This window comes from Sorex araneus, chromosome 4, assembly GCF_027595985.1.
Source record: "Sorex araneus isolate mSorAra2 chromosome 4, mSorAra2.pri, whole genome shotgun sequence".
Classification (NCBI taxonomy): domain Eukaryota; kingdom Metazoa; phylum Chordata; class Mammalia; order Eulipotyphla; family Soricidae; genus Sorex; species Sorex araneus.
In genome coordinates this window covers 77,536,522-77,562,216 of record NC_073305.1, presented here as the reverse complement: position 1 = coordinate 77,562,216, position 25,695 = coordinate 77,536,522, and the positions used below count along the sequence as shown (strand labels likewise).

Below are 25,695 nucleotides of genomic sequence, written 5' to 3'. Positions count from 1 at the left end.
AAAATTGACAATCAACGGGATGATGATGATGATGATGATGATGTTTGTTCTTTTTTTTTCCCCCCCTGGGTCACACCCGGCGATGCACAGGTGTTACTCCTGGCTCTGCACTCAGAAATTACTCCTGGTGGACCATATGGGATGCTGGGAATCGAACCCGAGTCGAACACGTGCAAGGCAAATGTCCTACCCACTGTGCTATCCCTCCAGCCCCAATGATGATGATGTTTGATTTTATTTATTTGTTTATTTTGCTTTTTGGGTCACACTTGGTGATGCACAGGAGTTATTCCCGGCTCTGCACTCAGGAATTACTCCTGGCGGTGCTCAGGGGATCATATGGGATGCTGGGAATCGAACCCGGTTCGGCCGCATGCAAGGCAAATGCCCTACCCACGGAGCTATCGCTCTGGCCCCTTTATGTTTGATTTTAGAGTTGACCCGTGGTTCATTCTTATTTTTTTCATACTTAATACCCTAGTGAGACCTCAACATTTTCCAGATTTTAGTTGGAGAGGCAAGAACCTGGATTCCTATAAGTGCCATTTGCAGAGGGAGAGATGACATTTATTCTTTTTATATATGGCAGGGTAGTGGGGGGGTTTCTTTGAGCTCAGGACTCACTCCTGGAAGTGTGTGGGGTACTATATGCAGTACAAAGGATTAAAGCTGGGTTTAGTTAATACCTGCAAAACAAGTATTTAATTAAATGTTGAACACAGGGCTGGGTAATTGAAATGACAATTTACTGATACCTAACTTATTCACAAAAATGAAGAACAGCTTAAAATAAGAACGAAAGACATTTCTAGAAAACTCAGAAAATATATGCTCAATTTAAAATTTAGAATACACCATGCTCCAAGTAGTAAATCACTCTGCAATAAGTGAAGTAAATTTTTTATGCATGTCATTTAAAACTTGTTAGGTTAGTGCTAGGTATAGTGCTAGATATCATTATTTCTTTTTTTGTTTGTTTTTTGATTATCATTTGGCTTTTTGGGTCACATCCAGAGATTTTCAGGGCTTACTCCTGACTCTGCACTTAGTAATCACTTCTGGCAGTGCTTGGGGAACAATATGGGATGCATGGTATAGAACCCTGGTCAACCGTGTGCAAGACAAGTGCCCTACCTGCTGTACTGTTGCTCTGGCCCCTAGATATTATTGTTTCTGTGATTTCAGTTATAAACTTTCTTTTGCGTAACAGATGCTTCATGGCCATCATGTGTAAAAAGTTTAGGATTATTATATGGAGCTCTCCTGAGTGAAGGCCAGATATTCAATTATGTATTTTATTCCACAAAGAATGGAACTTTTTTATTTCAGTGAAATTAAAGTATATAGTAGAAAAAAACAAAAAAAAAAGCAATAAAAAAAGAAAAAAAAAGAAAGTATATAGTAGGTCAGACAATCACGTATTCTTTCCTGGAACCTAATTAGCACAGTGCTTACAGATGTATGGGCAAGTCAGGGAAGAGTATCACAAAATGGGCTGGAAATTGGGATGGTTTTTGATACGTGAGCTAGCAAGACTAATGTTTGGGAATCCTTCTGAAACATAACAAGAAAATCATATTACTTAGATCGATAGTTAAAGTGTTTTACCTAAACAGCAAAGCCCTTCCTTTGTGAATAAAGTATTATGCACTATGTTATATTCTATATAACTATATAATCAGGTCTTAAACATTTTTTTCTGTGAGTTGGAAGGGGACTGTGTTTCATTGAGTGGGAAAGTCTACCCTACTTTCCCAGCCACACTTTTCTTTAGAATCTCTGGAACATAACTTGAAAAACATTGATTTTTGTCTGATATTTCTCCAGTTTAAAGTGGTAGTACCTAGAGATCTTGATGAATGCCAGTTCAGATTATAGACATAGGTGGATCCTGCGAATCTACGTGTTTATTAAGTTTCTGATTAATATTGATCGTACTGTTTCAGATCATACTTGACAAACTGTACTTGAGTAGCAAAGAGCTAGAATTTAGTGTGCACTTGTGTAACCTGGGACTTTTGTAGTCTTCTAGAGGTGTGTTCACATTTTTCTGAACCCTAGCTTGGTACTCTACATCCCCAGAGTCAGGTCAAAGATTTTTTAGCCTGAGTGGTTGTTGAGCCACACCTGGCAGTGCTAAGGGATCATTTCTGACTGGAGGTGATAATGTGGTGCTGGGAATTTGAACTAATACCAGCTGCATGCAAGGCAAGCAGGCAAGCGCCATAACCCCTGTATTATCTTTTTGTGCCACTACCAGCCCCCTTTTTTTTTGTTGTTTTATAGTTGGACACATAAGCTCGCTGCTGGGAGGGGTGGCTCCCAGTATTGATAAGGAACCTATGGTGCTAGAGATACTTGGCATGGACTTAGTCCTTTGAACTATTTTTCTGGTCCCCTAGGAGATCTTTCTAGATAGATTGGTAATTATTCCCTTTGTACAGTGACTGAAGCTGCTTGTGTCCCTGGACAAAGGGAAAGGAAATGTTTCACTTCTCTGAATTTGTTCTTGGACTTCACAATTATTGTCCTTCACCATAAGCTTTCAGTAGCCCCTTGCCAAATGTCAGCCTCTTAGCTTTCCTTAGCTTTATGTGGTCTTGGTTTTTTTTTTTTTTTTTAAGATTCATTGTATTTAGTGATGCTTAATTTCTTTCCTCAGGGATGAACTGAGTAAGGATTCTGTCTTCACAAGGAGATCCCAGTGCTCTCGAGGTCTTGAACGGTACATTTCTAGGGAAGAGGGGCCTCTCAATCCCTTCTTGGGACATTCGGATGAGGACTACCACAAACGAGACACTTATTTGCATCATTCCGATTATAGTCCCCATATTAGCAGTAGTGACGAGCTGTTGCATGGAACAGAACGGAGTAGAGACAAACTAAAAAGTTCCTACTCCACACGAGCTGAGGAAAGGAGCCGAGAGTCCAAACGGCCCCGTTATGATGACACAGAGAAGATACACAGCATGGGAGATGATGACTCAAGTTTTTCATCAGGAACACGAAACTATAGACATCGTCATCGAAGCCCTAGTCCTAGGTTTCTAGACCCTGAGTTTCGAGAATTGGACCTTGCAAGGCGAAAACGAGAGGAAGAAGAACGAAGTAAGAACTTAAGTCAGGATCTGCTGGGAGTTGATGATGGTAGCACTAGCTGTCCCATCCCTGGATTGACAGGTGTCCCACCATCACTGGAGCCAGGATATTCTTTACATCGGCCTGAGGAAATATCTGTGATGCCCAAGAAGTCCATTCTCAAGAAGCGAATTGAGGTGGATACGGAGCCTTCCTTACAGGTCTCTTTCTTGTATTTCTTCAGAGTTTCTTACTAGTTCTGTAATATCTTAATGCCTGCCTACAGTTCTATATGTTGTGTTCCTAATGGTCTCCTTGTATAAGTGAACCAATATTATTCTGTGAGCTGTACCTTCCAGGATTCTCTGGAACAATCCATAGATTTCTTGACATTTCAGTAGAGATTTCTGTTGTTCATATACTTGCCATTTCTAAACGATACTTTGAAAAGTATCTGTCATAAGTTTTTCTCTAAACCAAATAGCCTTGTAGGGCTTAGAATATGGGTTACTTGGAGGTAAACTTAAAAGGGTAAAACATGAATTCAGTTTTTCATCTCTTCTTACAAAATGCACTAAACCAGAAGTCTTATGGTTTTAATTTTTGTTTATTTATTTATTTATTTTTGCTTTTTGGGTTGTATCTGGCGATGCTCAGGGGTTACTTCTGGCGGTGCACTCAGGAATTACTCCTGGTGGTGCTCGGGGAATCATATGGGATGCTAGGACAGGGATCGATCCGGGGTTGGTTTTGTGCAAGGCCATACTTGCTATGCCATTGTTCTGGCCCCATGATTTTGATTTTGGACCCCTCTGTGTCACCAGTTTCCTGTATGATGATTAGACATTCTGGGTCTTGATTTCCTTCTTTCTTTTTTACCCCCACTGAGAAGATTATGATCAGACAAGAGCTTTAGTTCTTATTTATTTGTTTTTTGCTTTTTGTGTCACACCCAGCTCAGAGGTTACTCCTAGCTCTGCACTCAGGAATTACTCCTGGTGGTGCTCAGGGGATCATATGGGATGCCAGGGATTGAACCCCAGTCAGCCAAGTCCTAGGCAGATGTCCTCCCCACTGTAGTATCACTCTGGCCCTGAGCTTTATTTAATATTGTCTACAGGACATTTGAAGAAAGGGAAACCAGGGGACACTTATTGGTGTTTCAGCATTTCCTGTCCTTGTTTCAGCTAAAGCATCTCTACTTGATTTTTCATTTGGGGAATCTCTGAGATGCCTTTGAATTCTGTTTTCTTGGTAAGGGCTAATACAAATGAGCAAAGGTAAAGATTTGATCAAATCTGCTTTTACTTCTCTTTTCCCTTTGCGTAATAGAACATGTTATAAGATGGAGACCTACAGCTTTTTGTTATTTATTTTTAATTTTTGGGCTACATCTTGCAGTGCTCAGGTCTTACTCCTGATTATTTTTAATTTTGGGGCTACATCTTGCAGTGCTCAGGTCTTACTCCTGATTATTTGTTCAGGGTTCACTGCTATCAGTTCTCAGGGGACCATATGCAATGCTGGGGATTGAGCCAGGATTGTGGCTGGAGGGAGTGCCTTACCTCCTGTACTATCTCTCTAGCCCAAGCCTAAGTCTTGAACCAGACTGAGAATACATCACATCCCTTTCATTAATACTTATTATAGTAGAATGAAGAACTTAAGTATTTATCTCAATGGTTTTCTGGGACTACACAGTGGTTAAACATTTGTATTTCTTTGCAGCTTGAGAACTTTCCCTGCAGTACCAGTTGCAGCCAAGATCATTCTCTCTATGCTGCACGTCCATCTCTTCCACTAAGTGGCGCTATTGCTTCTTTTGCCTCAGAAATTGAAAGTAACAAGGGCACTGTGGTGGACACTGCCCTGAAGGAACCTCAGAGCAACCTCTATCAATGGGGTCCCCTCCCCGGGCTACCCAAAGATAACAGTCCTGTCAGAGAGAAATTTGGGAATTTCCTGGGCCAGAAAGAGAAATTGGATACGAAGGCTGAAGGACCTGAGCAGCATGAGCAGCACACCGACTTCTTGCTTCCTCATGAGAGAGCTAGTCAGGATGGCAGCGGCTTTTCTCGCATTCTGAGTCTGTTGGCAGATTCGACCAGCACACAGGAAAAGAGGCGACGTAGCTTCCCTGATATTGAAGATGAGGAGAAATTTCTCTATGGGGATGAAGAAGAGGACTTAAAGCCAGAATCGCCACCAAAGCCCCTTGGAGGCTCTGAGAGCGAAGTTTTAAGGCAGAAGGCAGCAAGCTGTGTGCCCTCCTTAGCTCCACCTGTTAAGCGAGAATCAGTAGAAGAGATCAATCCAGAATATGCCAAGATTCATGACTTGCTCAAGACCATAGGGTTGGATATTGGAGTGGCAGAGATTAGTAAGCTGGCTGTGCGCACCCAGGAGCGACTTCATGGCAAGAAGCCAGCACGCACTCTGGCTGATCGGCGCTCCTCTGGTGACCGGCACTTTGCAGCCCCAGATCGCTGTTCTTCCACTGACCGCCGTTTTTCAGCTGATCAGTGTGCTTCGGATTCTCACAGACTGGAGAGTAGGGAAGAACACAGGAGTAATACCCACCCCCCAGAAGTGACCTGTCCACATCCAATCTCCCCTGTGGATCCTTATCTGCTCACAAAAAATGCTGCTCCATTTCTGAAGTCTGACTGTGCAGCAGGTCATATTGCAGGACCAGAGGTGGTTGGCAGTGGGTTTCAGTCTTCTGCTTCTTCAGTTAGGTGTTTGTTGCCGTCAGCATCACCTGCCCCCGTTAGACTTACACACCCTGTTTCTTTATCGCAGTTTCACATGCCAAGGACTTCTCAGTTTGCTTCCACTCGGTTACCTCCAAACTACCAGGGATCTGTCGCTCCCCCTGCCTCCTTCGATGCCTACAGGCACTACATGGCATACGCAGCCTCAAGGTGGCCCCTGTACCCCACCTCGAAACAATCAAACCACTCTCTAACTGACCCACACAGAGTAATGCCAGTTAGCAAACAGACATCTCGTAGTAGACCCAATCTCCGTGTGATCCCCACTGTGACTCCTGACAAACCCAAGCAAGAGACATCACTGCTGGGCCCAGATCCTATTGCTCCTGTGCCTGTCCAGGCGGCTATCCCATCTCTCATAAGGTATAACCCAGAGAAGATCTCTGACGAGAAGAACCGTGCTTCACAGAAACAGAAGGTGAGCTTTGGACATTCAGTCATTTTTCACAGCTTTTATTTATTTTTTTAATTTATTTATTTTTTAATTAGTGAGTCACAGTGAGGGTACAGTTACAGATTCACACTTTTTCGTGCTTCTTTTTCCCTCATGCAATGTTTAAGATCCCATCCCTCCACCAGTGTCCATTCTCCACCACCCATGAACCCAGTATCCCTCCCACCCCCCAGTCCCATCCCCCCCACCCCACCCCGCCTCTGTAGCGGGGCATTCCAATTTGATATCTCTCTTTCCTTTTGGGTGTTGTGGTTCCAAATAAGGGTATTGAGTGGTCATCCTGTTCAGTCTCTAGTCTATTTTCAGTACGCATCTCCCTTCCCGTGCAGGATCTCCAATCACATATTACTTGGTGTTCCCCTCTCTATCTGGGATGACTTTCCCCCAGCGTGTGAGGCCAGCTTCCAAGATATGGAGCCAACCTCCTGGTATTATATACTACTATTCTTGGGTATTAGTCTCCTACTCTGTTGTTCTATATTCCACAAATGAGTGCAATCTTTCTATGTCTGTCCCTCTCTTTCTGGCTCATTTCACTTAGCATGATACTCTCCATGTTGATCCACTTATATGCAAAGTTCATGACTTCATCCTTTCTACCTGCTTCATAGTATTCCATTGTATAGATGTACCAAAGTTTCTTTAACCAGTCATCTGTTCTTAGGCACTCGGGTTTTTTCCAGATTCTGGCTATTGTAAACAGTGCTTCACAGCTTTTATTTTTATCTTTTTTCCCCCAGTCTCTATTTTAACATAAATCAATTTGCAATTTGTTTTGGGTAAGGTTAAACACTTTTAACCCCCCTTACCTTCATTTTGGGGCCACACCCATAGTGCTCAGGGGTTTCTTCCAGGTTTGTGCTTTGGGTCACTAGTGGCTGTGCTTTGGACATACTATGTAGTGGGTCATCATCTCCCTCCTGGGCCTCCCAACTATCAAATATGCTCACTCTCAGCCCATTGAACTCTGATTCCTTCCTCCCTACCTCACCTCCAGTGTTGTTAGGGATCTCTCCTGGAAGAGCTTGGGAGGACATATATGGTGCTAGGGTTTAAACTGGGATCATTCGTGTGCAATGCAAATATCTTTACACCTGTTCTGTCTTGCCAGCCCCCCAGCTAGATTTTTGAGAATCACTCCCAGTGGCATTCAGAGGACACATGAGTGCTGAGAAATTAAACCAGGTGCCTCCTGCATGCAAGCCAGCACTCTAGCCCTTTGAGCCATCCTCCTAGCCCTGATGTTAATATTAAAAGTTCTTTATAACTGATAACTCACTGTTGTAAAAAAATGCATAAATTTGGTTTGTTAATAATACTCGAGAGGGGCTGGAGCAATAGCACAGCGGGGAAGGCGTTTGCCTTGCACTCGGCCAACCCAGGTTCAGATTCCCAGCATCCCATATGGTCCCCCGAGCACCTCCAGGAGTAATTCCTGAGTGCAGAGCCAGGAGTAACCCCTGTGCATCGCCGGGTGTGACCCAAAAAAGCAAAAATAAATAAACAAAAAGCAGACTCACAAATGAATCTTGGAACAGAAAAACATGCTGAGAGATGCCTCCAGACCCCAAATCACCACCCATTTAATAAAAATTTAAAAAATTATAATAATACTTGAGAAAGGATAAAAGATAAATAGTAGTTTCTTCATTATTCTAATCCCTTTATCCTTCCTCAGCTATAGTACAGTGGGTAAGATGTTTGCCTTGCAGGCGGCCAACCCAGGTTTGATTCCTAGCATCACATATAGTCCTCTTGGAGTAATTTCTGAGTGCAGAGCCAGGAGTAATCCTTGAGCATTGCCAAGTGTGACTCTCCCCCCCAAAAAAAAAGCGGGGGAAAGACTGAAGGACTCTGTTTTTCACTTTGCAGGTTATTGAAGAGAGAGAAAAGCTAAAGAGTGATCGGGAAGCTCGCCAGAAGAAGATGTATTATCTCAGGACTGAGTTAGAGAGGCTTCATAAACAGCAAGGTATCAGACATTTCTTTGCATGCCTACTTTACTTTCTTATTTTTTATTTGATTCAGGGGACCATATGGTGCTGGGGATTGAACCTGGGTCTCCTGCAAGCATAGCATGTGCTCCAGACCTTTGAGCTTTCTCTCCGACCCAAACAACTGCTTTGTATAGTAAACTGAGTAGGATATCAGGGAAAAGCAGATCTTCTCAGGTTTGGTGGAGTAACTACCCTGGAAAATTTAATGTTGTCTTTGTGAATTCTCCTATTTGTGACTTGAAATTTCCCTTAAAAACATTTTTAGACTGAGATTTAAACCTGAAAACTTTGTAACTTTGTAACTTTCCACAATAAAAAATTAAAAAAAAAAAAAACATTTTTAGAGCCAAAAAGATAATAACAATGATGCCTTGCACACAACAGACCCAGTTTGATCCTCAGCACCACATATGGCACCTGCCAGGAGTGACCCCTGAGCACAACCATGAATTAAAAAAATTTGACAGGGGCTGGAGAGATAGCACAGCGGGTAGGGCGTTTGCCTTGCACGCGGCCGACCCGGGTTCAAATCCCAGCATCCCATATGGTCCCCTGAGCACGGCCAGGGGTGATTCCTGAGTACAGAGCCAGGAGTAACCCCTGTGCATGGCCAGGTGTGACCCAAAAAGCAAAAAAAAAAAAAAATAAAAAATTGACATAGTTTATTTACAGAAAAATTACACTAATAATAAAAAAAATTCTCAGATATATCAGGTATATGATAACTACAGCATTTTATAATAGACAGTTCTTGGCACATGATGGTCTAACTTAGTATTTTGGTTTTACAATACTATGAAACTCATATGCACTCAGTAGATACCATACTTTGAATTTTGATCTAATTTTGGATTAGGGATGTGTGGTACAATATTGTGATGTATTGCTTTGGCAGCAAATTGTAACTCTTAGCCAAATGATGAACAGCAATAACAACTAATACTCTAAAGATTGTTCTTCAGGGGCCAGAGTGATAGTATAGAGGCGCTTGCCTTGATGTAACCACCCTGGTTTCAATCCCTGGCACCCCTTATTGTCCCCCAAGCCCTTGCAGGAGTGATCCTCCCTGAACACAGAGCCAGGAATAAGCCCTCAGCACCACTGGGTATGGCCCAAAACCCCACCAACCCCACGTCCACCTCCCCACCCCCCACTTTCAGTACAGTATTTATAAGTGTTGAGCACCTTTGAGATACGCTAGCCAAGCAATAGTGTTTAGTAATTATTAGATATATTTTGTTGATAGGGACTGGAGCGATAGCATAGCGGGTAGGGCGTTTGCCTTGCACGTGGCCGACCCGGGTTTGATTTCTCCGTCCCTCTCGGAGAGCCCGGCAAGCTACCTAGAGTATCCTGCCCGCATGGCAGAGCCTGGCAAGCTACCCATGGCATATTCGATATGCCAAAAACAGTAACAACAAGTCTCACAAAGGAGACGTTACTAGTGCCGCTCGAGCAAATTGATGAACAACGGGACGATAGTGCTACAGTGCTATTTTGTTGATGGATATTCCTAGCATGGTACACAGGGAACCAGTGATCTTTGCATGCAAATCATGTTCTCCATCTCTCTGGCTCCTTGATACAGTTTTTACTTAAAATACTTTTTTATGTTTGGTGCATTTATAGGGATAAAAAACCATTTTAAATTAGAAGTTGTATGATTGATTAGCTCTATCCTTTCCTCCCCTCTCCAACTGAGTGGAGTGTGTGTGTGTGTGTGTGTGTGTGTGTGTGTGTGTGTGTGTGTAATTTCTTCTGAGTTCTTTAAGAGAAGTTACAGATGTGATACTCCTAAAGTTTAGTTTGTATCTTTAACAAAGAATTCCACTTTCTGTGGGTCATGACTCCATATGGGGTTGTTCAGCTGAGTGTGTGGGCCATGAAAATGTTGGTGGGTTTCTGGGTATCAAATCTGGGTCACCCACTGGCAAGGTGGCAGACTCCTTACCAGCTGTTCTCTCTTTCTGATCCCTATAGATTAGTCATCTAATATTGGCTTGTCTTTCTTTTGGGTTTCTGGAGTGTTCAGGAGCTGTTCTTGGCTCTCAGTTCAGGAATGACACCTGGTAGTGCTACAGGGACCATATGTGGTTCTGAGGATTAGTTTGTTGATTTGTTTGTTTCAGGGCCATACCTGCTGATGGGGGGGAGGGATTACTTCTGGCTCTTAACTCAGGAATTACTTCTAGCAGAGTTAGGGAGACCATATGGGATCCAGGCAAGGCACTTGCCTTACGCACTGTATTATGTGTCTATGATCCCATAAAGTAGTATTATTTAAAGAAATTTACTAAGAGAAATATGGGGGGAAAGGAGGAGAGACCCATGTTCAAGATAGAAAACGGGCTTATCTAGGGTGGAAAAAATTGGTGCTATGGATTTTTGCCAGCATTATGGCAGACCTCTGATTCAGGTGGCCCAAGTCCCCTCCCCAAAATAATAAATAAATTCAGGTCATGCCTCTTTTGGGAGAGCACTCTCAGCAATACTCAGCCAACTGGACCAGATGATTCAGGGCTAGGGCCTGAGGATTAGCTGCTCAGGGACCACAGGAACCATCATGTGATGCTAGCGTTCGGAGTGGATTCTGGTAGATTCGCATATTTCTCTGGCTGCTGGAGCTGTCTCCTTAGCCCAGGTTATGCATTTTTTGTAGAACATCACAAATGATTCTGCCTTGATAACAGGTGTTGATTTGTCAGCTTTCACATTTGGTTAAGATGGTATCTACTGGATGACTCCTATAAAATTGCTGTTTTACCCTGTTTTGTTGGATCATACCCAGTTGTGCTTTGGGAATGCTTCAGCTCACTGTACAGGACTTGTTCTAATGGTGCTAGGAGGTGGCTATGTGGTGCAGAGGATCAAACCTGAAGCTCCTACTCTCAGAGAGGAAGCCCTTGGAGCTCTCTCTCCAGCTTATTTTACTTTTTTTTTTTCCTTTTTGGGTCACACCCGGCGATGCACAGGGGTTACTCACAGGGGTTACTCTTGGCTCTGCACCCAGGAATTACCCCTGGCGGGGCTCAGGGGACCATATGGGATACTGGGAATCAAACCCGGGTCGGCCGCGTGCAAGGCAAATGCCCTACCCGCTGTGCTATCACTCCAGCTCCCTTATTTTACTTTTTAAAATAAGTATCCTGGGGCTGGAGCAATGGCACAGCGGGTAGGGCGTTTGCCTTGCACGGGTTCAATTCCCAGCATCCCATATGGTCCCCTGAGCAGCGCCAGGGGTAATTCCTGAGTGCAGAGCCAGGAGTGACCCCTGTGCATCACCGGGTATGACCCAAAAAGCAAAAGAAAAAAAGTAAAATAAGTACCCTGCAGGACTGGGGCCATAGTACAGTGGGTAGGACTCTTGCTTTGCTTTGCACACAGCTCATACAAATTCAGTCCTTGTCACCCTGGTCCCCTGACCCTGCCAGGAGTGATTCCTGAATATAGTCATGAGTAAGCCCTGAGCGGCACTAAGCATGGCCCCAAAATTTTAAAAATGAAGAAAGAGGAAATACCTTACAGCTCAATGAGTAAGGTGCTTCCTTGCATGTGATCAACCCAGGTTTCATCCCTGGCACCACATATGGGCCCCTGAACCTGGCTCCAGGAGTGATCCCTGAGCACAGAGACAGGAGTAAATCCTGAGCACTGCTGGGTGTCGCCCCAAAGCAATAAATAAATAAATAAATAAATAAAATATCATAGGGAAATACAGCAAGACTATATTCATTTATTTCTCAAAATTTTGTCTTTTAGTTTAAGCATTCATTGCTGAATCTTGTTTGAATTACTTATTATATGGTTATAATAGTGATCTACCAATTTTGTCATTTCTTGTGTTTATTTGGCTTTCTGTTATCAGGAGAAGCTTCTGGCCCAATCTTCTGTCTACATTGATTTATCCAGTTGTACCAGTGTGAATTATGGTTTTTTTGTTAGTAATTTAATTATTAACAAAATAATTAAATTATTAACAAAAATTAATAAATAATTAATAAAATATTAACAAGATTAATAGTTCCGCTGTTTGTTACACATATCAGTATTTTATTGTCTTTTTTATTTCTTTTACTTTTTTCTTTGTTTCTATATTTTTAGTGTTAGTTTATATTGGTTTTCTGTTTAGATAATTTGTGTGGGAGGTGTTGGACCACACCTGGAAATAGTGTCTTCTCCCTGCTCTGTGCTCAGGTAATGCCCAGTTGTGTTCAGATGACACATTGTGTTCAGATGTGGTGTACAAGGCAAGCTCCTTAATTCCTATAGTATCTCCCTGGCCGTTAAACTAATCTTTTTTAAAAAAATAAAAAATTTTAAGCCATACCCAGTGCTAAGGTGGTAGGGGACCCTGGGGTCACTTTCTGCAGTGCACAGAAGACTGTGTGATACCAGGGATCAAGTCTGGGCCTCCTGCACGCACTCGGTGTTGAGCTAATTCTGGCCTCTGATTAATTTTATTAAAAACTGTGGTCTACAAAGTTGTTCATTATACAGTTGTTTCGATCATTTACAGTTTTTCTAATACCACCAATGTGACCTTCCCTCCATGAATATTTCCAGTTTCCCTCCCAATCCCAACCTGCCCCCCTAGGCACATAACAAATGTACTTTATATTGCTTATTCCAGAAAACCTTTAAGAACTGGCAAATAAAATGATCAGAATATAAGTCAATAAGAGCCAATTAGTGATTACTATATGATTGACCTATTTAAGTAAGAAAATTAAAATCATTCATATAGTATAATAAAAACACTTATTCTCACTTAAATATGTACATTTTCAACTCTGGAATCTAGAGCATATTACATAAATTTTATTTTATACTTGATCTCATTTTGGTAATAATCATGTCTCACCTATTATTAATAAAACTTTTTTTTTCTTTTTGGGTCATACCTGGCAATGCACAGGGGTTACTCCTGGCTCTGTGCTCAGGAATTACCCCTGGTGGTGCTCAGGGGACCATATGATGCTGGGAATCAAACCTGGGTTGGCTGCGTGCAAGGCAAACGCCCTACCCACTGTGCTATCACTCCAGCCCCCCCTAATAAAATTTTTAAAAGCAATTCTTTATTAATATATTTTTGAGTTTACATGGGAAAGATAAGGTTTCCATATGTAAAGTCTCCCCTTACACTTTATATAAACACTGTGGTTTACAAAGTTCTTCATGGTGATCTGTTACAGGCATTCAATATTCCGACACCAATCCCACTACCATTACACATTCCCTCCAGTTTCTTAATTTTCCCAACTTTGACCCCTTAAGCATGCCCCCATAGCAGGCCCTCAATAATTTATTTTATATCTCTTATTATCAGTAATTTGCTAATAGAATGATCAAAAAGTATACACTTAGAAGAATGTTAGTGAAAATTATTGTCTCTCACCATTAAATCCTTATACAAGAGATTACTAAGATGTTGTTACAGGTTAGGCCTTCTGTGTTTATGTTTTGTTAATCAAGATTGGTTGCCTTCTACATCCAATCTGGTGTGCTACTCCTGGATTATCAGTGTTGTAGAATTTGATATGTTGCTCCAGGAAGTCTGGAACTTTTAATGGGTGATACAGCTGGAGTTAAATTTTTAACTGGGGGTGGCTTTGGGGATATGGGTGACTGCCAGGGCTTCTGGAATTACAGGGACTCCATGGAAGTCTGGAGATTTCAGTCACAAAACCTGCATACCTGAATTTTTCAGCAGGTTAACTTCTGGGTGAGGCTTGGCCCCAGAAAGTGGAGTCTGGCCCAGGGCATGGCAGCAGACTTTCCAGTGTGGGAGCAATGGGCTACCAAGGCTCTGTTTCCCTTAATTAATTTTCTTTTCTTTTTTTTTTTTTAATTGTATTGAGTCACCATGTGGAGGGTTACATAGTTCTCAGGATTATGTCAATTATACAATACTCAAACACCCTTCCCTTCACCACTGCCCCTATTCCATCACCAACCACCCCAGTATACCTCCCGCCTCCCCCCCCCCCCCCGTCCCCGCCCTTGTAAGTGATAAGTTTCATCTTGGTTACATTCTATGTTTCAACACATAACTCGCTATTGTTGCTGGGGTTTTCCCCAAAAAAGAAAAAGACAGTCCTGTTGTCAAGGAATCATTTGATAGTTCTCCATTGCTGAGAATGTAAAGATATTAAGTCCCGCTGTTTGTTACATAACTTTTCTATTTTTTTTTCCCCCTCGTCCCGCGCCACCGAGTTCACGCCTGTTTAGTATTCACCACGCTTCCTGACAAAGGAAAAAAAAATGAAAAAGATGGTTATTCCCCATCATCAGCCGGCGTGGGGCTCTGGCTTAGTTGATAGTCTGGTAGAAAGTCTGCAGTTTCTGGAACCAAAAGTAGTGTGCTGGTATCGGCCCCGGCTCGAGATTCCACCAGCGTCCCGCTGTTCCATGTACATAATACTTTATTCCCTTGTATCCCATTCCCATGCCACCAGGTCCGTGTCAACTTAATGGACATCATACTGTGGTTAACGCCACGCCGAGTTTCTTCCCGAGAAAGAAGGATATTTCTTCTCAGCTGGCGTGGGGATATGGCTTAGTTCAATCTAGAGAGATGGCTACCATTTTGGTTGCCTTCAATATTTCAAAAAAAAACTTACTTATTCTTGTTAGGGTTTCCCACCACAGTCCGACCCGTTAAAAAGGAACCATTTCATATTGCTGATGATTAGATGATATTAGGTCGCGCTGCCACAGCAGCGGCCGCGCGATTTTGGGTTTCTGTATAAAGTCCAGGGAAAATTCTGCCTGGAATTCTATCGCTACAATCTTTTACCCTTTTATGGTGCTCATAAGATGGGAAAACCTAGAGAAATACCGGGCCCCCGCACGGGGGGCCTGGCGGAAATGCTCAGTTCACATACTGCAGGTTGTTCAGTGGGCTGCTGGTGTCCAAAGCAGCTCCCTTGTCCTCCTCGGTCATACTGGAGCGTCGGGCGCGGTGAAGTCCCTTAATTAATTTTCATCATTGCTATTTTTATTCTGATACTGTCCTACATTTGTCCAGTCAGTTCCTTTAGAGCTTGTTGTCCTTTTGCTATGTTTCCATGTCTTGTGAATACTTTTTGGGGAGAGAATTGAACTCAGGTCTCATGCATGCATGCAGTTTACCATAGTGTCACATCTTTTTGTTGTTGTTGTTGTTGTTCTTTTAGGGCTACATCTGTTGCTACACAGGGGCTTACTCATGGCTCTGCTCTCAGGAGTCCCGCCTGGTAGTCACAGTTTCACTATATGAGATGCTAGGACCAAACTCAGGTTGCCCTCGTGCAAAATAAGCACGCTACCTACTCTACTATAGCTCTGGCCCCAATAGTGTCACATCTTCAATTCAGTTTTTTCATAGACACTTTTAAGAATTTACATATAAGGAAAAACATTAACAGGTTTTTATTAAAAGTGCTTTTATGTAGGAGCTGGAAAGATAGTACATTGGACAGGCACTTGTCTTGCATGTGGCTAGTCTTGGTTTGATCCCAGGCATTCCATATGGTCCCCTGAACACCACCAGAAGTGCTTCCTGAGTGCAGAGCCAGGAGTAACACCTGAGCATCACCGGATGTGGCCCCCCCAAAACCAAAAACTAAATAAAAATACTTTGTGCAAATGATAGCACAGAACAGAGGACGTGTAAACATAGGATTTCTTCTGTGGGTTTGGACTATTCAGGGATAATAAACCTGTTTATTAATCCTATGAGGATCAAGTCATGAGGTACTATAAGTTGGAATCGGATATATAAATATTAGAATAGTTTAAAAATACCTAAAACTGGGTCAGAGCAATAGTACAGTGGGCAATTTTGCAATGCTTTCCTTGCATGCAGCTGACCCTGGTTCAATCCCCAGCACCCCCTATGGCCCCCTGAATGAAAAGCCAAGAGTGATCTCTGAGGACTGCTGGGTGTGACCCCAAAGCAAAACAAACAAACAAAAAAAACCTAAAATTCAGGCAAGCTCATGGACCTGGTGTGTGTACTTTGCATGCTGAAGCGCCAACTTGACTCCCTACCACTGCCAAGGATTATCCCCCAGGCTGGAAGGGCCAAATAACCTTCAACACTGCCAGTTGTTGTCCAAAAACAAAACAAAAAGTAAAACAAAACAAAAAAGCAAAAACAAAAAGTCCTGAAATTGTGCACTATTTGGTAAGTTGGTGAAAGGTCTTTAAATCAGTTCATGACAACATAGAAGCTTCACCTAACCGGTCTCTGTGGAAGGAGGAGACTGACTAGCTCTTAGAAACTTCTTTGGGAAAAGATTTTCTGACCAAATCTTGACTAACAAATAACTTGTCTTGTTTTTTCTTTTGGATTTGGGCTTACTCCTAGCTGTGCTCAGGGCTTACTCCTGGCTCTACACTCGGGTACACTCTCCTGGTGGGCTCAGGGAACCATATGTGGTCTGGGGATCAAACCTGGGTCGGGTGAGTGCAAGGCAAGTACTCTGCCCGCTGTACTCTCTCCAGTCCCCAAAATGACTTAATTTACCTTCTTTTCTGTTTTTTCCTGCTGATATTTGATTACTCAGGGGAAATGCTGCGCAAGAAACGAAGGGAAAAGGATGGCCACAAAGACCCACTCCTGGTGGAAGTGAGTCGACTTCAGGATAACATTATGAAGGACATTGCACAACTTCGACAAGAGTCAGAAGAGGCAGAAAAGAAGCAATCTGAACTTGATAAAGTGGCTCAGATCTTGGGAATTAACATTTTGGATAAATCAGAGAAGTCTTCAAGTGACAATAAAGTACCTCTAGAGAAGCCTGGGAAAGCTGAAAAATCCAAGAGTCCAGAAAAAGTGTCATCCACAAATTCCTCTTCCAATAGCAAGGTAACAGTTTAACTATTTCATGCCTGGTTGTTTTTTAAGCTGTTTGCAAGTATGAATGGGCTTTAAAATTTTAAGAGTATATTTCTATCATGTGTTTCCTCCCCTTCTCTTCATTTTATTTATTTTTTGTGGAGCAAGGGATCCAACCAAAACCTTACATATGCAAAGCAAGTGCTCTAGACTGAGTTATATCCCTGGCAAAGGAAATCTGTGCCCTAATGAAGGGCATGGGCAACCCAAATGAAGTTCCAGAAGGTTTTAACAAGGGAGATTTTAGTGTCCCTTTTAGTTCTTTTCTTTTGAGGTGTCAGTAATTGAACCCGGGGTATCACACACCCAAAGTCAGTGCTCTTCAACTGAATTATCTTGATCTCTGTTGTTGGGCTGACTGTGCACACATCCTGACTGTGGTGCTCATACAACTTTCAGTGGATGCTTGCTGGGGTCACTCATCTTGGATATTTATACACTGGACAGCAGTGCTCACTGATGTTTGTGCTCCTTTTAGTTGCAGCACTCACGCATGTGCTTACAGGGAGGTCACATTAGTTAAGGCACAGAAATTATGGTTGTCTTCATGACCATGAGGCTTGCATATTATTGCAGTTGTTGTGCTCAACAGGCTGTTCCCCCACTTTGTGAGGGTATGTGATTTAACTAGAGCAGCTCAGGACTGAGCCATGGATTTGAAATATTGGCCATACTTTACAAGGCGGGCCACAACCAATGGTGTTCAGGGGTTAGTCCTGGCTCTTTGACCACATGGGATGCTGGGATTGAGGGATTGAGTTTACGTCAGCCATGAGCAAGGCAAGCACCCTATCCACTGTACTATTGGTCTGGCCCAGGACTTGTAAACCTTTTTTGCCTCTGATCCCTTTTCATTTCACAGTTCATTTTGAATTAATTGCTGGTCATTGTACATTTGAAAAAAATTCACTGTCTTTTATTGGGGGGGCAGCTGGTTTGGATCACACCCAGTGATACTCGGGCTTCTACTTTTCATTCTGTGCTCAGGTATCACTCCTGGTGTACTCAGGGGACCATATGGGATGCCAGAGATCAAACCTGGGTTGGCCACATGCAAGGCAATGTGTATTATCTCTCTGGCTCCCAAAACTTTTTATTGTTGCCAAAATTTTGTGATCCCACATTTAAGTATGCAACCTAATAATAGCATGTCCCACAATTACCTCATATATTTTATTTCTATGGACTCCTACAAAAACTTGATTTGTTTTGGGACCATACCCAGCAGTGCTCAGGGCTTACTCCTGGCAATGCTTGCGAGACTGGATGTAGTGTTGGGATTGAATCCAGGCTGGCTGTTTGCAAGGTTAGTGTCCTACCCACGGTACTATATCCTTGGCTCATACAAAAGCTTTCTAATTAGGTTTTTCTTTCCTTTTTCAAATCTTATCACTCTTACTATCTTCATAAAGTATAGATCAGTTCATGGTACTCTCTTTCCAGAATTTTGTTTTATTTGGGCTACACCCAGTAGTAACTCAGGGCTTACTCTAGACTCTGTTTCCAGGGATCACTCCTGGTGGAGCACATGGGATCATATGGTATTCTGGGAGTTAAACTTGGGTTAGGAGCATACAAGGCAGGCACCCTACTTGCTCTGCTATCTCTCAAGGCCCTCCTCCTGCATAATTTTAACAATTCTCTTTTGCTATAAGCTAGAATGCAAAAATCTCAACATTTTGAGCCCTCTATGTTCCTGATCTAGTATTAACTTTTTTGAGAGGGAGGAGGACTTGTGCCATATTAGTGGTGTTCTGGGACTACTACTTTTGTATGCTTAGGAATCATTTCCTATGCCAGGGATTGAACCGGGCTGGCTGCTTCTAGGCAGTTCCTTAATCCTTGTACTGTCTCTCCAGTTCTTCAGCATTTAGTTTTTAAGTCACTCTATATTGACTTCTAATTTCTCATGGATGGGGAGGGGGAGGAGTTTCATGTTTAACAGTATAGTCACCATTTTGCTAAAACCAGTAGCTGTGTTTTAGTTTTCAAACCAGTATTTGAAACTGGAATCCCCTGTATCCTAAAAATATTTTTCCTCCCTTGTCTTTTATCACACTTATTTCCTCCTGCTATCCTAGTTAATTTCTTTTCCTTCCTGTTACCTTGTATCTGATGTTTAAATATTTTTGTTTCTTAAAGTAGTTACATCCCAGTTTTCCAGAATTTTACTTATTGCCTAGTTCTCTTAATTCAGTATGAAAATGCTGTGCTGACAACTCCCAGTTTTATATTTTAGCAAAAATGGTTCCAGACCAGGGGGCCAGAGAGATAGTACAGTGGGTAGGGTGCTTACCTTGATGCAGCCAACCTGGGTTTGATCTCTCACACCACATATGGTCCCCCGAGCCTGCCAGGAGTTATACCTAAGTGCAGAGCCAGGAGTACGCCCTAAGTGCCACTGGGTGTGGCCTCCAAACAAGCAAAAAACAGCTGATTCCAAGCCAGAGATATTACAAGGAGTCAAGCACTTCCCTTAAATGCAGTCAACCCAGATTCATTCCCTGGCACTGCATATGGTCAGTTCTCTGAGCAGAGAGCCAGGAGTTGCTCCTGAGCACCATCAGGTGAGATCCCAAAACCAGAAAGTATAGGGGTTTTTCCTATCTGTTTTTAATTGAATCACAATGATACACACGTTTACAAAGTTGTTCATGATTGGATTTCAGTCATATCATGTTTCAACTCCCATCTCTTCATCAGTGTACTTTCCCACCACCAAAGGTCCCAATTCAGGTGCCACTCCTGGTGGTGCTTGGGGAACTATAGGCAGCTGCAGGATTCAAACTATTATCAGATTGGCCACAGTCGCATGTAAGTCAGCTGTAAGTCACTAGTTCTCTGGCGCAAACCTGAGCATCAAATGGACTATTCACCACATGGAAATTTTTTCAAAAACATCTTAAAATCAGTATACAGTAATAATTATACTCAACTCACCTCTTTTAATCCTTCCAGTGTTATTATTCATCTCAGTGAATGGGAGAGAGGATGGACAGGAATATGGCTCTGTAGTAAAGTACATGCTTTATATGCAGGAGACCTGGCCCTGGGTTTGTGGGGTTTTTTGTTGTTGTTGTTGTTTGGGTTTTTTTTTTTTTTCTGGTTTTAGGCCATACTTGACAAGGCTAAGGGCTTATTCCTGATTCTGCACTCAGGAATCACTCCTGGTGGACTTGGGGGACCATATGGGATGCTGGGGATTGAACCTGGGTTGGCTGTGTGCAAGGCAAACACCCTACCCGCTGTACTATTGCTCCAATTATTGGTTTTGTGGTTTTTATCTGTTTCATAAAAACACACACGCAATCCCACAATTTTATCCACCTGTAGACAACTATTTTTAATACCTTGTATATTATTCCACATATCCTTCTGTTCTTGAATTCATTTAATGAATATTTATTGATCTCCGGGAAAGTAGCACTGTAGCACTGTTGTCCCATTGTTCATCGATTTGCTCCAGCGGGCACCAGTAACATCTTCATTGTGAGACTCGTTGTTACTATTTTTGGCATATTGAATATGCCACGGGTAGCTTGCCAGACTCTGCCGTGCGGGCAGGGTACTCTCAGTAGCTTACCAGGCTCTCCGAGAGGGACAGAGGAATCAAGCCCGGGTTGGCCACGTGCAAGGCAAACGCCCTACCCGCTGTGCTATTGCTCCAGTCCTCTCCAGGAAAGTAGCAGGTATTACTCTATATATGGGAAATAGAGCAGGGAACTGTATAAGTAAGATATTTATTGTCATGAAATAGGAGGTCATAGAGAAGAAACAAGTGCATGTTAGGCATGATAAATGCTTTTTTAAAAAAGGAGGCAGGATAAGGGATATAAAACAGTTCAGAAAAGCCCTCAATAGGTTATTTTTTACATGCAGTGTTTAATATTTTAGTGCCTTATTCTCTCTCTTTTTTTTTTTTTTTTTTTTTGCCTTTTGGTTGACACCCAGCGATGCACCAGGGTTACTCCTGGTGGTGCTCGGAGGACCATATGGGATGCTGGGAATGGAGCCTGGGTCGGCCACATGCAAGGCAAACGCCCTACTGGCTGTGCTATCACTCCAGCCCCAGTGCCTTATTCTTGGTTAGAGGGCATCTCAGCAGTGCTCAGGAAACGCAGGGACTGCTCACCAGGACCACTCTAGAATTGAATTCCTTTTCTTTGCAAGACATGTCCCCAATCCCTGTGCTGTCTCTCCAGCCATTTACATACCTTTTTATTTTTATGTAGTAACGTATAATGTAAATGTCAAGGAGTAGAATTGTTGTGCCAAAGAGTATAAAGAAATTTAAGGTAGTCATACACATTTTCTGGGTTGTCTTTTTTTTTTTCTTCTTTTTGTGTCACACTCAGGGGTTACTCCTGGCTCTGCATTCAGGAATTACTCCTGGCGGTGCTGGGGACCATATGGGATGCTGGGAATCAAACCCAGGTTGGCCACATACAAGGCAAACACCCTACCCGCTGTGCTATCACTCCAGCCCCATTTCTGGATTGTCTTTCAGAGAGATGGTGCCAATGCCAGTTATTGCTCTTGGCAGCTATTTCTGAATTTACCATCCCTTACCTGTTGGCTGGGGTCTTTTTAGTGAATCTTTAATAGGACTCTGGTTGGAAAGACAGTTCACTTTTTCCATTCTCTCTTCTCTCTACCAACCAGTATTTGAGATTCCCCATTCTCTTTCTCTTAACGTTTATTTATTTATTTTTATTTTGGGGCCACACCCGACGATGCTAGGGGTTACTCCTGGCTCTGCACTCAGGAATCACTCCTGGAGGTGCTTGAGGGACCATATGGGATGCCGGGGATTGAACCCGGGTTGGCCGCGTGCAAGGTAAACACCCTCCCCGCTGTACTATTGCTCCGGCCCCAACTTAACCTTTCTGTGATCCAAAATATTCTTTCTTCCCCTTGTTTTGGAGCCACACCTAGTGGTGCTCAGGGCTTACTCCTGGCTCTACACTCAGAGACTCCTGGTGGTTTTAGGAGGACCATATGGGGTGCTAAAAATCAAATCTAAGCTATGTGTAAGACAAGCCCCGGCCCACTATACTATATATTTAGCCCCGAGAATTTTCTTTTCTTTTTTTTTTTCTTGCTTTTTGGGTCACACCTGGCAATGCATAGGGGTTACTCCTGGATCATGCACTCAGGAATTACTCCTGGCAGTGTTCAGGGGACGATACAGGATTCTGGGAATGGAACCCGGGTTGGCCGCGTACAAGGCAAACGCCCTACCCGCTGTGCTATTGCTCCAGCCCCCAGAATGATTTTTTTAATAGTGATTTAATATAACTAAAATTTTCCTAAGTGCTTGTTCCTTCAGCTTCTTGATAAATTAATTTACATTTAACTATTTTAATGCTGATAATGTGTGGCATTGATATGTTTTATGAAGATTTGTGTGACCTCAAAGGTGTTAAATTTTTTTTGTTTTGGGGCCACTCCCTGGCAGTGCTCAGGGTACCACATGGGATGCCGGGGATCGAACTGGGTCAGCTGTGTGCAAGGCGAACACTCTACCCACTGTACTATTGCTCCGGCCTATTCATGGCTTTTGACTTAGGAATCACTCCTGACAGGATGCCGGGGATCAAATATGGGTCTCCAAGGTTAACTGAGTACAAGGCAAGTATATTACCCACTGTACTATCTCTCTGACCCCTAACGTTGTGCAATTCTAATGACAGTATTTCAGCATTTCTTTGTGTGTGTATATGAAGTAGGGAGGGAAAATTTGAAAATCTCCAAAAGCAGTGCTCAAGGGGTATTCCTGGCTCCTGGTTTTGGACTAAAGAGTGATCCCTTGTGGTGCTTAAGGACCATATATGGTGCCAGGGAACTGAACTATGGTCGAGGGGGTTGCAAGGGAAGCATCTTAATCCATATACTATCTCTCGGTCCCTTAGATATTTCTGTTTAGGGTAGAAGTTTCATGTGTATTTCATGTGTATTTCTTTAAGTCTATCCCACAGAGATGTTTTATACTTTGCAAACATCAACCCTGAACTTCAGTTTTTTATGACAGGATACATCTGTGATAAGTGAATTCACTATCATTTAGTTAGGATTTTCTACATTTGCTTAAGTCAGTTAGCTTTTATTTCCTCTAGTCGTCATTATGACTTCAAAATTTAATGTAATTAGTTTCTTTGATAACATTCAGTATTTATCAAAGAACATACTAGAAAAAGCCTCATTTTATCCTTATTCTCCATTTCTTCTTCCAAAGGCAGCAAATATTTCCATAATGTTGAGTATTCTGGAAATATTTTAGGATGTATAAGTAATTAATATATTTCTCTCATGATTTACTTTCCATGATGAGATAAAGCTATGAAGTTCGATTAGTTCTGTTTGATCCTTGAAGATCAATATCCCCCAATTTGTGTAGCTTAGGCACTGAAAATATTTTTTTTTCCTTTGGTTTTGGGCCACATCTGGCTATGCTCAGGGCTTGCTTCTGGTTCTGCACTCAGGGATTACTCATGGTGGTGCATGGTGGGCCATATGGGATACCAGGGATTGAACCAAGGTTGACTGTGTGCAAGGCAAGTGCCCTGACCACTGTACTCTCTCTCTGACCCTATTTTTAGTATTGATGTAGGGTTTTTGCTTTTATTGAGAGAAGACATATCTAGACTGCTTTGAGTTCCTTGTAAGTGTAGGTTTTTCTCCTCTAGGAATCAAAGCTAAATAATGAAAATTCCTGTACTAAAACCTCAAAGCCTTCTGCAAGCCCCCAGCTGGCTGCTAAGCACTCTGATCAACCTGTTGCTACTTATGAGTATTATGATGCTGGCAGTCACTGGTGCAAAGACTGCAACACCATCTGTGGGACCATGTTTGACTTCTTCACTCATATGCACAACAAGAAGCACACACAGGTAGGTGTCCTGCTCTCTGGTATTTCCCCCTTTCCCTTTGAAACTGCCTATCTACATATGCATTACAAAACCGGAAAAGGAAGCACTTCTGTGGGCAGGAGCCCCAGTCTGAAGAGCCAAGAGATACCAGCAAAAGAGACACTATTCCCAGGGCTTAGCCCAGGGCCCTGCCTAAAACTAAACTCCATGACAAGTGTAAGTGAGGCTTCTACCTCTTGATTCCTTGAGTACCTAATTTTTTGTTTTTATTTTATTCATTACTAGTACTTGCTCTAACATGTGTTTACCTTTTTCACAGGTTATTTCTGTTTAAACCATTGGCAGAATGGGTGGGGGTGGTTGACCGGGGCTTCTGTTCCCCCTTCTGGTGTGGGAGAAAGAGAAATAGATCGCTGAGTCCTTAGTGCTGTTGTGTGAGCGCCTCTGCCTCTTGCAAATAGACACTGGATCCTTACAACAGACCTTGGGCTTCAAAGACCCACAGTGAGGCCAAGCAAGATGCTGTAAAACGCACTGACAAGATTACTGTTCCTGCAAAAGGTATGTCTGCTCCTCTTCATGGTTTTTTAGTTTTCTAAGGGAAAAAGTCCCTGAACTTAGGTGCTAGGAAATAGCATAGGATTATACATAACCATAAGAAATCCTTGTAACAAAGCTGTAAGAATGCTTTCTATATGCCAAATAGTACCCTAGGTTCTGAAGAAATAGAGATCTGGTGTAGAGGGGGTGGGGGGGCAGCAAAAAAGAGAAAAGATCTTTAAGACCACACATGTCTCTACCCATATGGCCATAATTCTGACTGATATTAAACATACTCATTAGTTTAATATCTTATTAAAGTTGTCATTAGTTTATGTACCAACACAGTGCTTACTTAAAATCGAGGTGAAAAGCAGTATAGATTAACTGCCTTTTTAAATAAGAACTTAAGATATTTTTGAATTACTGTTCTCAGGTTGAGAAGTAAAATACTTGTCTTTAAACTTCTCCGTTTATTACTTATATAAGTAGTCAGTGCTGCTACATCTTTTACATCTTATATGTAAAAGATAGTTTCTTGACTGATTAATACCAACATGACAGGTCTTTATTCAGATTTACTGTAATATATGGGAATATAGTTTTGAAATCTAAGATGCTTAGTACTGTTTGAAATTGGAGGAGTATCAGGAACTGAAATGAATTCAGTACAGAGTACTTTTGTAATTAACTAGTTAGTGTTCCCAAGAGAGAGAAGGGTACAGATTCTGAGTTTAAGCTTTAGAATTGGGATTCAACTAAATAATTTTGACTCAAAAGTAGGTAAGGCTCTCTATATCATTAACCATTTTATTGCAAAGAAAGTGGGATTTTCTTTAATTGCTGTTGTCCTGGGTGGAAATGATTTATTTTTTTGACTTCTACTTCTCCCAGGCTCTGAGTTTCTGTTTCCCATCACTGGATATTACTGTCAGCTTTGTGAGGAATTTTTGGGGGATCCAATTTCTGGAGAGCAACATGTGAAGGGTCTTCAACACAATGAGAAATATAAGGTTGGTCTTTGTAGTAGCCTGTGGTGTTTCCCACTTTCTGCAGTAATTATTTGCCTTCTTCAAATAAATTCAGACCCCGAAAAAGTGAC

General features: G+C 42.3%; 1 protein-coding gene across 5 annotated transcripts in view; it reads left to right on the top strand.

Annotated features, from left to right (window-relative positions):
* The window catches only part of LOC101556962 (zinc finger protein 318), a 68,485-nt gene that overhangs the window by 16,541 nt on the left and 26,249 nt on the right, over positions 1-25,695 (top strand). For 4 of the 5 annotated variants that reach the window (XM_055135119.1, XM_055135118.1, XM_055135116.1 and 1 more), the window contains exons 3-9: positions 2,663-3,299; positions 4,807-6,270; positions 8,179-8,278; positions 16,853-17,154; positions 23,871-24,074; positions 24,515-24,614; positions 25,488-25,606. In XM_055135119.1, the coding sequence (XP_054991094.1) occupies positions 2,663-3,299; positions 4,807-6,270; positions 8,179-8,278; positions 16,853-17,154; positions 23,871-24,074; positions 24,515-24,614; positions 25,488-25,606 (2,926 nt within the window). The remainder of the gene's footprint in view (positions 1-2,662; positions 3,300-4,806; positions 6,271-8,178; positions 8,279-16,852; positions 17,155-23,870; positions 24,075-24,514; positions 24,615-25,487; positions 25,607-25,695) is intronic. The other variant, XM_055135120.1, reaches the window with a different exon arrangement.